Consider the following 13,338-nt stretch of genomic DNA (forward strand, 5'->3'; position numbering starts at 1 on the left):
GCTCAGTTCGTCATCCCTAAGGACTTCAAGCTCTCCAGTCACCTAATGGGTGCAGATTCTGGTTCTCCCAGGATTCCTCAGTTTGCTGTTGGTAAAGGCATGCACTGAGAAATACTAGTTTGACCATGAACTTTCCCAAGTCCCTCTCCATGCCCCAAACAAAAGGCTAGAGTTCTGCATGAAGCAGCATGGACTAGAAAGTTTGTACACTGTCCCAACCTACTCAAGCAGGCTCTGACTGAGCTGGGTAAGTATAACTCTCTTGGAAGATACAGCCCAGAGCCTACTTGAATCAGACAGGTTCAACAGTTCCATCTTCCACAGTCAAATAATTAGACATGAAGCCCCTGGTAAAGAAAAGAGTTTATTTTAAAAAGCTCTGAAGTTCTCATGTGGCTCCTGGGTGGAGCTGGGCTGCTGCCTGCACCGGAGAGCCAGTCTGTCAGGACAGGAGACTTCCAAGGTTCATATTTTACTTACAAGCAGATAAGCAGAAGTTGTCTCTGTCATGATTTCCTGAACCACTGTTTTATTCAATGCTGGAATAGCAGCAAATAGGGCTCAAAGCCCAACACATCATTCCACTTAGTATCCAAGTGATAACTGCCAATTCTTCCGTTGCAGGACTCTGGAGTCCTAGGCTTGTCCACCATAATTCTGAACCAGGCAAGACTCCCTTGCAGCCTAGACTGCAGACTCACAAGGGTCAGCGGTGGGCACTTGAGGCAGGCAAATGGGGCTGGTGAGATGCCCAAGCTAGGGCCATTTCCAAGTCCTAGCTTTGGGCCAGCAAAGTCTCCCGATTTGGCTGTACCAGCTCACAGGCTCTTAGTTGTGGTTCTAGCATGTGGGGTTCAGCTAGAAACAGGTTGAACAAAGTGGCAAGTTCTTCTGAGAAATCCTGGGATAAACAAAAAGATGAGAGAAGAGACAGACATATAATTCTGGGGGGTGTGTGGATCTGTAACAGTGCTCCCCGGGGTGCCTACCAATAGACTAGGAACCATCTATACTTCTTATCACTGTGCTTGCCCATGATGTGGCAGATCTGAGTTTGATCCCCGCATTAGCAAGAGCTTAAGAATGTAAGGTTCCATCACTACCATATCCAGAAATCCTTACCTCAGGCCACTGGGCCCCACGGAGGTTGTCCAAGCAGGCTTCTATCTCCACCTGTCCCATCAGACCCCTCTCTACCAGCTCCCGGAGCAAAAACAGCAGCAGGTCCCACTGTATCACAAGCAGAAAGTGAGTGAAACAAGGACAGCATCATGGCCCTGACTGACACAGGCCAAGGAAGAGGAACTGTGTCGAAGGAGCAAACTCCTCGTATGGGGGACCGGGGGAAACACTGCCTCCCACAGCTGCTTACCTCCCTTGGCCGAGTGTGGGCCAGAAGCCCCACGTTTCTTGGGCTTAGCAGTAGCTGAAGTGGAACCAGCACCTGAAAATTGTCCTTCCACAAGGAAAGCAGCATATGCAGGAGTTTTCGGGCCTGCCCACGCTCCAGCCGGTGCTGTGGTGGGGGTCCCAGGATAGGAATCTGATCAGCAACTACAAAGGGAAAGGGAAGCCAAATGGTAAGAAATGGAGGCAGAAGCACCTGGCCACCCCGGGAAAAGCATGAGAGTGCTGAGCTGCTGCTCTTGCTGCCCCCAACCATACCAAGGAGGGACGCTAGCTCCACAGAGCATTTTGCCAGATGCTGCTCAGCTGGTGGGCATAGAAACTGGGGAAAAAAGCAGGGAGAAAGGGGACATTAGCCCATCTTTTGGTGAGTCTTGTGGGTGGGCACTATGAAGGGCACGAGGCCACATCTCACCTGGCGGCACTGGAGCATCTGGCCTAACTGGTCCAAGAGCTGCTCCAGGTGCTCTGGAGAAACTCCCTCCTCAGGGTCCCGGGGCCCAGTGGCCAAAGCAAGCACATCCTGGATAGAGCAGGGCAGGAACAGAGTGAGACTTCACACCAGGCTAGGGCAGAGAAAGCACAGAGATAACTGGGGCTGGGACCAGTGGAGAGCGGCAGGGGAAAAACAGAAAATGGAGCCCCTTGGCATGAAGTACCTGGGACCTCAGACTTAGGGCTCAGGGATGACCGGACAGCTGGGAGAAACAACCAAATGGACAAAAGGGAACAGAGAAGCTGAGCAGCAACATACTGCTAGTGAACTTGTCACCTATTCTGGGACAAAGCCGACCCAGTACTTGCCAAGTCCATCCTACTTTGTAGCCTTCAGAGAAAGCAGCAACTAGTTGGGAGTTGTTGATACTCCAAAGCTTCTGCATGGAATTCCTTGCATGAAATCCACATGCTAATGGCTCTTAGTTCCTACATCTCCCTCCTCTACCCTCTTCAATTTAAGCCTTTCCTCATTAGTCACTAGGCCAGGGATATACGGTCTGTCCCAACTCATTTATTTGTTTCTGGTGCTTAGGATTAACTCCGGACCTTGTACAGGTGAGGCATGTGCTCTGCCACACATTCTAGCTCGACTTTTTGGTTTTCACTTTTTTAGTGAGGTAAAGGCACCTCAGTGCTGCGTGGGGTGGGGGTGGGGGCTACACAGGCTACACCCAGCGATGCCAAGCCTTTGAGTGTCTCCCTAACCTCAGGCCCCGAATTTACGAGCAGTTTCTCACTCTCCATATCCAAAGAAGCATAAAGAAATAAGCACTTCTTTCCTTACAGCGCCCCATTCATTTTGACTAACAAGTCAAATATTTCCTATTCCCTGAAATTTTCAAGTACCAAGCCAGAGAAGGACAATTAAGGAAAACCAAAAATCAAAACCCAAAATTCAGCTCTCCCTGTACAATCCCATTTAGTAGCAAAGCTGAACACAGAAAGCCATTACACATGGGCACTGGAGCCAACATGAGTGAGGAGTGCAGGAAGGGAGCAGGGGTGTGGGGAGTTAGGGAGCCGTGTACTTTGATCTCGGAGATGAGGTGGGAGGGGAGGGAAGCGCGGTGCTCACAGGCACGGGAGCAGCCCCTCCGCTCCCCCTGGACAGCTGCTTCTGGACCCTGGGCTCGGAGTGTGCGATTCACTGCAGCTTTCACCTCTCTCCGGATCAGTGCTACGGGTCAGAAGGGGGACAGAACAAGGGTCAGCACACCTCGCATGGCCTACCTGCCAGCCGTGCTTTCAGTGTTCCCCACTGACTCTGGCTCATCTCCCCCAGATAGTCTCCAATTTCCTGCCAGCCCACTTCTAAAAACCTGGTCCTCCACTCCCCTGCCCTGATTCCTCACCTGTGATATTGGCTGACAACCAAGCACAGGCTTTCTCTGTTGCAAGCCCCACAGCAATGTGCTCTGCGCTGCTCAGAACCTGTGATACAGAAATACTAGCTGGGTCAAGGGCAGATGGAGGACGATGGCAAATGCCCCAGAGCTCAGGACCTGATCCGTTCCCAGCACTTAACTCCCAATTCTACACGGCACACTCTGGACCCGACCCTCAGTATACCCCTCCCACCACCACCACGGCCACTAACTCTGGGCGCTTCCACGAATACATACAGCGGCAGGGGTCTCCTCGGGAAGCAGCGCCCGCACGGCACCAGGGCTCTTCTTCTGGCAGAACCTTAAGAGAGCGGGAGGGGAGTTTGCCTCATACTTAGCCTGGATCATGGGCTCTGCCTAGGGGAAGCACTGTCAGCCGGCAGCCCCACCGTCATGCAGGGAAGAATGGGGTACCCAATCACTGGCTCCCCAGCATTACACTTGCAGCTTATGCACATTGGTTCCCATGGGGAGAGGGCATGAAATGGAGGGAAAGGGATGAAGGTTGCAGATATACAGCGTTTCTTACTCCCGCCCTTGGGTCAGTGCCTGGGCCCCATGGGGGCACAGCTGGGAACACAAAATCTCCAACAGTTGGGCTGGATCACCCCCTTCCTGTCCCTGTGACACCAGCTGTTCCTGAAGAAGCGACTCGGCCTGGTGCACCAGATCTGCCACCAGTGTGGCCCTGCAGCAGGGATGGCAAGGTAGGAGGGAATCAGAGGGGCTGAAAATCCAGAACTTTCTTCAAAGCGCCAGAGTGCGACCCTCCTCGTTTCTTCCCAGCGCTTGTACTGGTTGGTGATAAAGGGGGGAATGGGAAGGAGACACACTGACACCCCAAGCCCATGCTCCATTGCTCACTTGATATGTTTGACACAGTTGGAGCCGATTCGCTCTGCCACAAACTCCACGGTCCTGCGCAGGGAGGGAGGCTGGTTGTGGAAAAAGGCTTCTGCGAGCTGGGCCTGTGAAGGAGGAGTGTTGAGTTTCCCTTCCCTCCTCCACTGGCTGCACCTACCTTCCCCCTGCGACTCACCTGAAGCCCCTGGGTGCTCAGGGGAGGCTGGGTGCCCAGGCCAGTGGTGGTGGTAGGGGTGATTTTCCTCATGAAGCCCCCACTCCGCCCGCTGCTGCCAGACACCCAGGAAGCCAGCAGTTTCCGAAGCTCTCCTGCACCAGGGAAGCCCAATCGCTTAGTTTCCCAGCAGCCCCAAATGCCCTCCCAAACAGCCTGGACGTTTAGCATCTGTGGAGGAAAAAGGCTGAGGCACATGAGGAACCTAAGAGCAAAACATTACTAGGGTGTGCGGTGCACAGGTGCCTCCTGGGTAATCAGGACAGGACAGGCCAAAGGCTGAGAGAGAACCACCGTCCTCACCAATGTAGGGGCAGCAGGTGTAGAGCAGGTGCTGATCCACTACGGGCATGCCATCCTGTGGAGAACAGATGGGTTGGGAAGGCAACTTCTCTTTCTTCCCTTTTTCCCAGGTGCACAGACAGGGGACACATTCAGGCAGAAGAGCATTCAATATCCATTCTAGTCCTTTCAAGCCATCCCATCTCCTTTACCTACACAGGGCGGCCATGGCTCTGGCTGGAGCCCAACACATACCAAGCCATGCTCTGCTGCTACTGTGTCCACTTCAAAGGTGTCCATCTGACCCTCTTCCAGAAAGAACAAGTCCTCGGGAACTGTAGGGATCTGGTGAGATGAGGGCAGGGTAGGGCAGAGTGTCAGCACCTCACACCTGGCATTTTTCCTGCCTTGTGGCTCCTGGGTGTAGGCATCCAAATCACCTTCCTCTCATACCACAGTGAGTCCCAGGTCTCTGATGAATGCCTTCCACTCAATTTAAACTCAGTGTCCTTCTCCCCCATTTCGAGGCATAGTACCTGCCGCCCCCCGCCCCTGACTCCCCACCAACCTGGAAGAGCCAGCCTAAGACAGCAAGCAGCAGCAGCTTGTTGAGGAAACACATCTCTCCTTCACTTTCCTTCGACAAGACCAAGCTCCTAACAGAAGGAAGAGTGAAGTGAACATGGCAAGTGGAGTAGAGCATCATCACTAGGACAGCAGTTCTTAACAAGAGATCTAAAAACTCCTCAGTGCCATGTCTGACTCTACAATTTTGACGGGAGGAACTGGGGGGTGGGGGCAGGGAGAATTGGGCAGTGCTTGGGGGCTACTCTCCAGGGATTCTAGAATGGAGCTCTCTTCAGTCCCTCTCTATTCTACCTACTTCACAGCAGGTAGAATAGAAGGTTGAAACATGTTCTGTGTGGCCCCAGGCCTGCTTCTCCAGGGTGGGGGTGGAGGCTGAAACCACGGAACCAGAAATGCAACACAGACTATTCGACCCCTTTCATAAGTAACAGTCTGAGCGGTGCTCCCTGGACCCAATTATCTTGCTCTGTCCATCTCTACTCACCGATGCAGGTGGAGCAGGAGACAGAAGATGCTGCGGTAATAGTCCAGCAAGGGCACGATGTGGTCAGCCAGAGATAGGAACTCCACCAACCAGGGTACTGTGAGCACTGTCCGGCGGGTTTGCAGCCCCTGCTGGAGCAGGGCCCGCACATCCAGGGCAGGGGGCGCCTAGCAGGGAGGCTCAGTCAGGGGGCCGTTCCTGGGGGCAGGGAAGTCCTCAGTCCACTGTGCTGCTCCTCCCAGTTCCCTCCTTACCAGAGCCCCCATTCACCTGGCTCCTGAGGGCCAGAAGAGAGTCCTGGAGCTCCCGAGTTGGGGGTGGTTCAGGCCCCCGGTAGGGCAGGAATGCCACAAAACCCAGGAATTTAGCTAGAAGTCTCAGGCTGAGTAGCACCACAGCAAATTGTCTTCGTTCACCCTAGAGTGAGGTGATCAAGGGATGGAGATTCTGGCCTGTCAGGTCTCCTGAAAACACCCCTTCCCATCACTGTACTTTGCCTTCTGACCTGCCAGTCCACGTCTGAGTCCCCGTCTTCATCACTAGGCTCAGGCTGAGGTAAGGCGAGGCTGTTGAGCTCCCGGATCTTCAAACTTAGACTATCCATGAGATGCTGATTAAACTGGAAGCTAACAAAGTGGGGAAAGACGCTGGAAGGAGTGTAGGAATGGAGGGAATAGAAGCCTCCAGACACAGGCTTAGCAGGGAAGAGGGGAGGCAAGGGAGGATGATTGCCTACGCGAGTGAAGAATGAGAAGGGAAATGGAGGCAGCACGTGTGAGCTGGAAGGAGCCCAAAGAGAACCCTGTCCTACTTCAGGCAAGTGAGGGTACAACTTCCGTTCCAGGAAGCAAGTCTTTTCTGATCTCTGCCTCCCTCCTTGAGAAACACAGGCAATCTTTACCTGCTGGCACTCAGGATGAAGTCCTTGAAGAAGCCTTGGCAGCCTGGGAAGGTAGGGGGTGGGCAGGGCCCCCCACTGCTCTGAGGAGCCACAAGTCTTTCCTGGAGACGCCGCAACCGCCCCAGCTTGTCAGCGCCAAGCATATTTAGCACATCGGGAGCCTCGCCCAAGACAGGGCCCCCTGTACCATCTGGACCCTGACACATCTGGAGCAGAGGGGAGGAGGAAAGAAATGAAGCCAGTAGTTTTCTTTATATTTCTGGTTAGAGGGACTGACAAACGAAGAAAAAATGTGCATTTATGAAACACATACTCATCAGGTGCCTTAGCTACATTTTTCAAGGCAGGGCTTATATTTCTGTTTTACAGAAAAAGAAACTGTGTTCAACATGTGTCTAACATCACAGAACTATTATTTGACTGACACTGTCCTGAGCCCTAAGTCTATGCTCTTCCTGGCAGTGAGAGGCTATTGAAAGAAGGGGTGTCAGGACATGGGAGTGGGAGCTGGCTTCTCTGTGGCCCAAGGTTCAGACATCTCCTTCTTCTACACACCAGATAGCAGAGCTCTTGGTCAAACTCCAACCCCAGGACGTGCCTGCCTTTCTGTCCTGTCCCAAAGTGCCAGCTATAACTTGGCTGCTTGTAATATCTACTACCTTTATAGATTAAACCTCCTAATAATGGGGCTCTTACCTACCTGGAGAAGCTGTTTTTGGAAAAGTCGAACAAAATGGCTGTGGCTGCAGGCTGCAGAGAGCTGACCCATCATGGCTCTGAAGATAAAAATATGGAATGGAATGAGAGAAGGGAGGATTGGGGTAAGATCTCAGATAACAAATCAATCCTTGGGCCTTTCAGCCCTTTACCAGATTTGTGATGATTGCTGTTAAAGCTACCAGTTCAAAGGGACACTTTCTTCAGCATTAGGGTGCTTTGAATACTTAACAGAAAAAAAAGTCCATTCTCAAATCTTCATTCTACACTGAGAGCCAGTGAGCTCATGACCAACTGAAAGGTTTTGGGGACAAATCTTTAGCCAGAGGATATTCTTTTTCTACTCCTGTCATGTAAGTTATGCAAAATTACTGAAATTTTCCAAACTAGGTGACAGAGAAAAATGGATGTTGAGTCTAGCCTGTGACTTAGGTCAAAACTCAAGCAATTAAATAATTTTTTTCTGAAAAATGAGCATGAGTCTCATATGATGAGAATAGAAAATAATAATTTTGACTAACACAAGTGGGGAGGAGCCATCCTCCAAAGTTAGTACCATTAAGCTACTCAGAGCTTTAAGCAAGAGAGACAAGGAAACGTGTGGAAGCACCCACCTGATCCTGCTGCCCAAACCCTTCTCAAAATCCCAGCCAGGTTCCTCATGGCGATCTTCCCATTCTCGCAGCACCTCATAAAACACATCTCTATGACAAAAAAGAATGTCTGATCCACTGAGGCACAGCAGGTCTTATTTCCAGCGGTGACAGCATGATGCCTGACGTAGAGCTGAGCTCAAGACTCTCCACAGTCTAGTCCTTCCACCCTCTAAAACCTCTAGTGAAGTGACAAGTGTGCACCCAGCAGCAGCACAGCACACACTGTATACTTCTGAGGGCAGTGAAAATAGATCAGGCTTGCTCTTCCTTGAGAACTCAGAGACTAAAGTCATTTATCTACGAGAAGTTGACTAAAGTTGATCAAGTGGTTTGAGTTGACAGGTATGAAGTAGAATGAAGTTAAGTTACTTTTGATGGTCGGCAAGAAAGCCCTGATGGCACTAAGTTACTGCCAAATTTCAATTTTTAATGAAAACATTGGCTGCTGGGGCCAGAGTGATAGGACAGCAGGTAGGGCACTTGCCTTGCATGTGGCTAACCCAGGTTCGATCCCTGTCATCCCATATGGTCCCCCAAGCACTGCCAGGAGTAATGCCTGAGCACAGAGCCAGGAGTAATCCCTGAGCAACGTCTGGTGTGACCCAAAAATCCATTAAAAAAAAAAAAAAAGAAAACATCGGCTCCCTACCTAAGAAAACACTACTTCATCCCCTCCACAAAAGTTACCATCCCTTCTCACCTCTGTTTTTTAAAAGTATGAAAGGCTCGGTCACTGGAAAAGTTGGCACGGTTGTCAGTTTCTGGCTGGAAGGAGACAGCCTGAGCAGAAGGTGGCACTGCCAGAGAGACCTAAAACAGGGCAGTCACATTAGGAATCAAGGTCGATGAAAACTTCATTCCCGTATTCCTCCAGCTAGCCCACATGGCACTAGAGCAGTGAGGGCTGGGCTGGGCTGCCTGAATTATGAGGCTGGGAAGGGTCAGGTCTGGGTTAAAACGCATCATTACCTTAGCAACACTGCCCTCATAGGCAGCACGAAGGCGGCCTTGCAGTGCTGGAGAGAAACACAGCAGCCGCTCATTTTCAGCTAATAGCTTCAAGGTCCCTTTATCCAAGTAGGAAAGAACTCTACGAGGACAAAAGCATGACTGACATGTGGCAAACTGCAAACAGGAAGCTGGTATATGCACACAGTCTGCACATAGTCTCTGTAGCGTGGAGTTAGGTAAGGACTCAGAAAAGGTGGTGGTAGCAGAAGGGATGTCGGGGAATGAGAACGTATGGAGCACAGAGCCATAGAGGGCAGGAACATTAGACAGAAACCATAAGGTCAGCTATCAAGACCATTTGGGGCAATTTTAACTCTTTCAGTGGCTAAAATATCTTGAAACAAAACTAAAGGTGACAGGTGGGAAAAAAGTCCACATCCACTGAACTAGCATTAAATGCAAGCAAGCATCTCATCACAAGTGGCTAGAAAGCAAGTGCACAATGAGAACAAGACCCAGATCCCCGCTGGGAAAACTCACTGAAACTGATGCTCCAAAACCTGCACTGCAAAGAAGACACAGTCATGGACATTCTGGAACAGTGGGCTTTCCAGGGACTCTAGAAGGGACAGAAAAGAGCTGTCAGTCTCAGTCAAGTCCGTTTCCAGACAACCCCTTCCAGGAAGCCATGCTCACTGACCGGAGGCTCCTAGACTCGGCTCAGGCTCACTGTCCTTGGTGCCCACCATCCTCCGGGCAGTAAGCAGCTGAAGGATGAAGAAAAGCTCCAAGAAGAGGTTTGGTACCAGGTTCTCTGGATAGGAAAAGATTCCTCAGGGTCAGCAGGGCACAACTCAAAAGACGCTACTCTCTAAGCCTCAGCAGTTCCCTGAGTCTTTGGCACCACAGGTGTCTCCAACTACAACACTCTGGTTCTTACCTGTTATGCACTTAGAGTAGACCAGGGCTACCAGCTGCAGGCGCTGGCGGGAAGATACTCTCGCAGGGTCAGCGGGTTCAGCTGTAAGGTTTCCTGTCCGGTTGGGGAGAGGAGACCCCAACTCTGAAGTGGGACAGGTGGGGGTAGGTGACTGCTGCAACTGCTTAGAGCTATGGGAACAGAGAGAGGTTATGAGCACCCTGCCAGCTGTTCCCCCCAGAGCCGACCTCAGGTTCCTCCAAGAAGGCAACAGGCAGCCCAAGGCAGAGGCCCAGGATTCCCGGGGAGCAAATCAATCTCAGGGAACAGCCCTGCAGATTCCCCACAGGGTGGAAGCTGACGCCGCTGAGAGCGGAAGGCCATACCGCTCTTTCCTGAGCATCTCCCGCTCCTCTTGCAGACTTCTGCACCCTGGGGGGAGGCCATGGCCCCAAGGGCTAGTGTCCAGGACTGAGGGTTGGGAACTGGGGACACAGTTGATGGGGGGTGAGGTGAAGCATGTCTTGGGTTTGGAGAGAGACCGCTCTTGGCTCACCGGTGTTGGGTTGATCCTGCGGGATGGCTTCGTCCTGCTGAGAGTGGCCACGGGCTGTTCTCAAATTCCTACCTTGGAGCGTCGCCCCCGCCAGCCCCCCCACCGCCCACCCCTAGCCCTGCCCCGCCGCGCGCCAGGCCCCACGGCCTCCTCTGGCAGGGCCGCGCCTCCCCCAGCCCCCAATCTCTTGAGCGCGAGCCGACTCTCACCCTGCCGAGCCGGGGGGTACCGAGCCTACGGGAGGGAACTCCTCCAGGTTGCTGAGGTTGGGCGGATCGCGGTGCGCGGGGCTGACGGGGCTGCCCGGGCCCCTCGGCCTCCGGGCCCCGGTCCAGGGCAGGCTCTCCGCGCCGGCTCCCTCCTCCGGGCCCCCGGGGCCGCGGCCTCCACGCTCGCGGGCCGGCCCCGGGCCCCGCCTCCTGCCCCCGCGGCGGGCCAGAGGCGCTTCGGCAGAGCTCGCGGGCTCCATCGGCGGGAACAGCTGGCTGCGCGCCCCGCGGCCGCCCCGCGCCGGGCCCCCCGGCCTCCCGGGCAGCGCTGCCGAGGAGCCCGGGGCCTTGGCCGGGGTTGGGGGGCCCTGCGGAAGGACGCGGCCGCTCTGTTCCCTCAGGAAGTTCAGCAGGAACGGCACGAATTCCTTCCGCAGCGGCTGGAGCGAGCGGAGGGCGGCCGCCTCTGCCGGGTCATCCTGCGGGAGGAGGCCGGAGGGTGAGAGTCAGCGGGGTGCGCCGAGGCGGGCTGCGGCCCCGAGTTGGAGCGCACTCGACCCGGGCTGGGAGTCGAACGCCCGCCAGGAAGGAGCCTGGAGGGGCCCAACTCCAGCGGGAAGAAAATCGGGGCCAGGCCTGGGGGCGTGTCGGCGCTGTTACCTCAGAACTCTGGAAGCTGCGCGCGATCCAGCGCACGGCGGCTGCGACCGAGACCTCCTCTCGCAGCAGCGACTCCAAAACGGCCGCCATTCCCGTCGCGGCGCTCGGAGGTCACTGCGCAGGCGCCGGCGCGCACCCGGCGGCCTGGGAGGGGCGGGGCCGGCCCCCTAGAGCGACCGTTGGGGGCGGGGCTGAGGGCGGGGCGGGGCGAGATGGGGCGGGGCTTCCGGGCTGAGGCGCGGCTTCGGCTTTGCGTCCAAGTTCCTGAAATATGTAGGGCTAGCGGTCCGGTGGTCAGCGGAGAGCAGCCCCAGTGTGCCCTCACAGCCTTCGGCGAGGTCTCGGCCGGCCGGCCGCCCGGAAGTCGGGGAGTGAGCGGGGTCGGCGTCTGGAGACCTCGGGAGAGCGACCGGACGGTAACGCGGGATCCGGTCTGCGAAGCGAGCTACCTGCGGGCACTTGATTTGTACATTGTTTCCCTTCACGAGCTTGTCTTGCTTTCTAGAGCCAAGTCTCAACCCTAAAGAAACTAACTATAAAATCAATCTCATGTCTTTTGTGCTCGTCTTTCAGAGTTTTAGTCCCCTCAGGCTTTCCCACACTTGTCCGACCGCTTATGCAGGGAGTTTGCGGTGTTTCGGGCGGGGAAGTACACCCAACGATGCTCGGGGCCGATTCCTGGCTCTGAACTAAGGGATCACTCCTGGAGTGGGTGAGGGGGTCGGCCGCGCGTTAGGGTGTGCCTTACCAGCTGTACTATCTCCACCCGGGGAGTTTATCATCACCACCCACACCCCAAGCCCACCCTGCACCCGCCTCGCTCGTCTCCTTTGTCTTATCTTTGTCTCCTTTTCACTGATGGGATCACATCAGGCTAATATTTAAATGTCCTGGCAGTGGAAATGTTAATGTGAACAGGCAAATTCAGGATGGGTTTCTGGGAGCTGAAAAGTACGAGACTCAGCTCTTGGACGTTGGTACTCCCTGAGAAGAATCAAAGGTAAGTTTGTCAGAGAGTAACAGATGGCACTGACACTCAGACCAGGTGGGATGAGGCAGTGCTCCCTGGAATACCTCCTGCAAGTAAAGTTGCAGGTGCAGAAGAGGCGGGGAGTAAAAATCATTCGTGCTCTAATGTAATACCTATGTAATACCAATAGGAAATACCTATGGAGAAAAAGTACCTCCAGTCAGAGATAAATGATGGACTGCAGAGAGAGCTTTCAATACTTTAAATTTTATTATACAGGGGATTGCCTCTGGTCCTTGAATCCTGATATTATTTTAATGTTTATTTATTTTTTTGCTTTTTTGGGTCACACCCAGCAATGTTCAGGGGTTAGTCCTGGCTCTGCACCCAGGAATCACTCTTGGAGGTGCAGGTGGACCATATGGGACACTGAGTATTGAACCCGGGTTGGCTGCATGCAAGGCAAATGCCCTAACAGCTGTATTGCTCCAGCCCCTGAGCCCTGATTTTAATTATGATTTTAATTCTGCACACCTGAGTTCATGTTCAGTTCAGGACTTCCTTTTCAGGTCACTTCTGCATGTAGCTCTGCATTTATTTTAACACTTTCTGCTCTCTGTTAACCTTGGAACCTTTGGCGCATTAAATAATTTGAAAAAATATCCACTCTCGAAATTCAAACCATCACACAAATAGAACTAGAGTTTGCATGCGGAATGAATATTTTATTACTAGATTATAAAAATAAAATACAAAATAATTTTAAAACACAACTTAAAACACTGTACAAAGCTTTAATATGATACAAATGGGAAAATTAAATAAATAATTACACTTCTATGTACAGATGGCCTATACACAGCACTCCATGTTTCTGCCAATACTCTGTCATTTGCTGCCTGAGCAAAAGCAAAACGAGGGGCTGCTTGGAAAGAAAAATAACAATATAATGCCTTTAGAGGTATTTAAAAGAGCAATTTATCATTTTAATTTCATGAAAAGAAATGTAGAAGAAATGTAGAGTTATTAAAATATTGGTCTTAATGAGATAATAATTCTGCATTGCAGTTCAATCTT

General features: G+C 52.8%; 1 protein-coding gene across 6 annotated transcripts; it reads right to left on the reverse strand.

Annotated features, from left to right (window-relative positions):
- Positions 1–345: 345 nt before the first annotated feature.
- On the reverse strand, positions 346–11,440 carry CDAN1 (codanin 1). Of its 6 annotated transcripts, none has more exons than XM_056134269.1 (28): positions 11,292–11,440; positions 10,632–11,110; positions 10,253–10,456; positions 9,888–10,057; positions 9,648–9,761; positions 9,488–9,566; positions 8,966–9,086; positions 8,697–8,806; positions 7,955–8,044; positions 7,324–7,399; positions 6,624–6,829; positions 6,228–6,348; positions 5,993–6,139; positions 5,723–5,889; positions 5,219–5,306; positions 4,906–4,995; positions 4,672–4,726; positions 4,330–4,463; positions 4,155–4,258; positions 3,820–3,978; positions 3,528–3,591; positions 3,258–3,336; positions 2,934–3,082; positions 1,823–1,930; positions 1,666–1,729; positions 1,373–1,554; positions 1,123–1,230; positions 346–901 (listed from the first exon to the last, which is right to left on the reverse strand). In XM_056134269.1, exons 1-28 carry the CDS (start codon positions 11,379–11,381, stop codon positions 776–778), a joined length of 3,684 nt encoding a protein of 1,227 aa, XP_055990244.1. In that variant the 5' UTR covers positions 11,382–11,440; the 3' UTR covers positions 346–775. The 6 variants fall into 6 exon arrangements, 4 of the variants coding, with proteins under 4 accessions (XP_055990244.1, XP_055990242.1, XP_055990243.1 ...); XM_056134267.1 differs by having other exon boundaries at positions 4,906–5,067; XM_056134268.1 differs by having other exon boundaries at positions 10,253–10,459.
- Positions 11,441–13,338: the final 1,898 nt, after the last annotated feature.

The sequence above is a fragment of the Sorex fumeus genome, unplaced genomic scaffold (assembly GCF_029834395.1).
Source record: "Sorex fumeus unplaced genomic scaffold, SorFum_2.1 ptg000098l, whole genome shotgun sequence".
NCBI lineage: Eukaryota > Metazoa > Chordata > Mammalia > Eulipotyphla > Soricidae > Sorex > Sorex fumeus.

Excerpts from the sequence above, each read along its gene's own strand:
- CDAN1 (XM_056134266.1), bottom strand. The coding sequence starts at position 11,381 with ATGGCGGCCGTTTTGGAGTCGCTGCTGCGAGAGGAGGTCTCGGTCGCA. Across the intron at positions 9,762-9,887 it reads CTACTCTAAGTGCATAACAG|AGAACCTGGTACCAAACCTC; the intron begins GTAAGAACCAGA and ends TTTCCTATCCAG. Across the intron at positions 4,727-4,905 it reads TAGCAGCAGAGCATGGCTTG|GATGGCATGCCCGTAGTGGA; the intron begins GTATGTGTTGGG and ends TGTTCTCCACAG.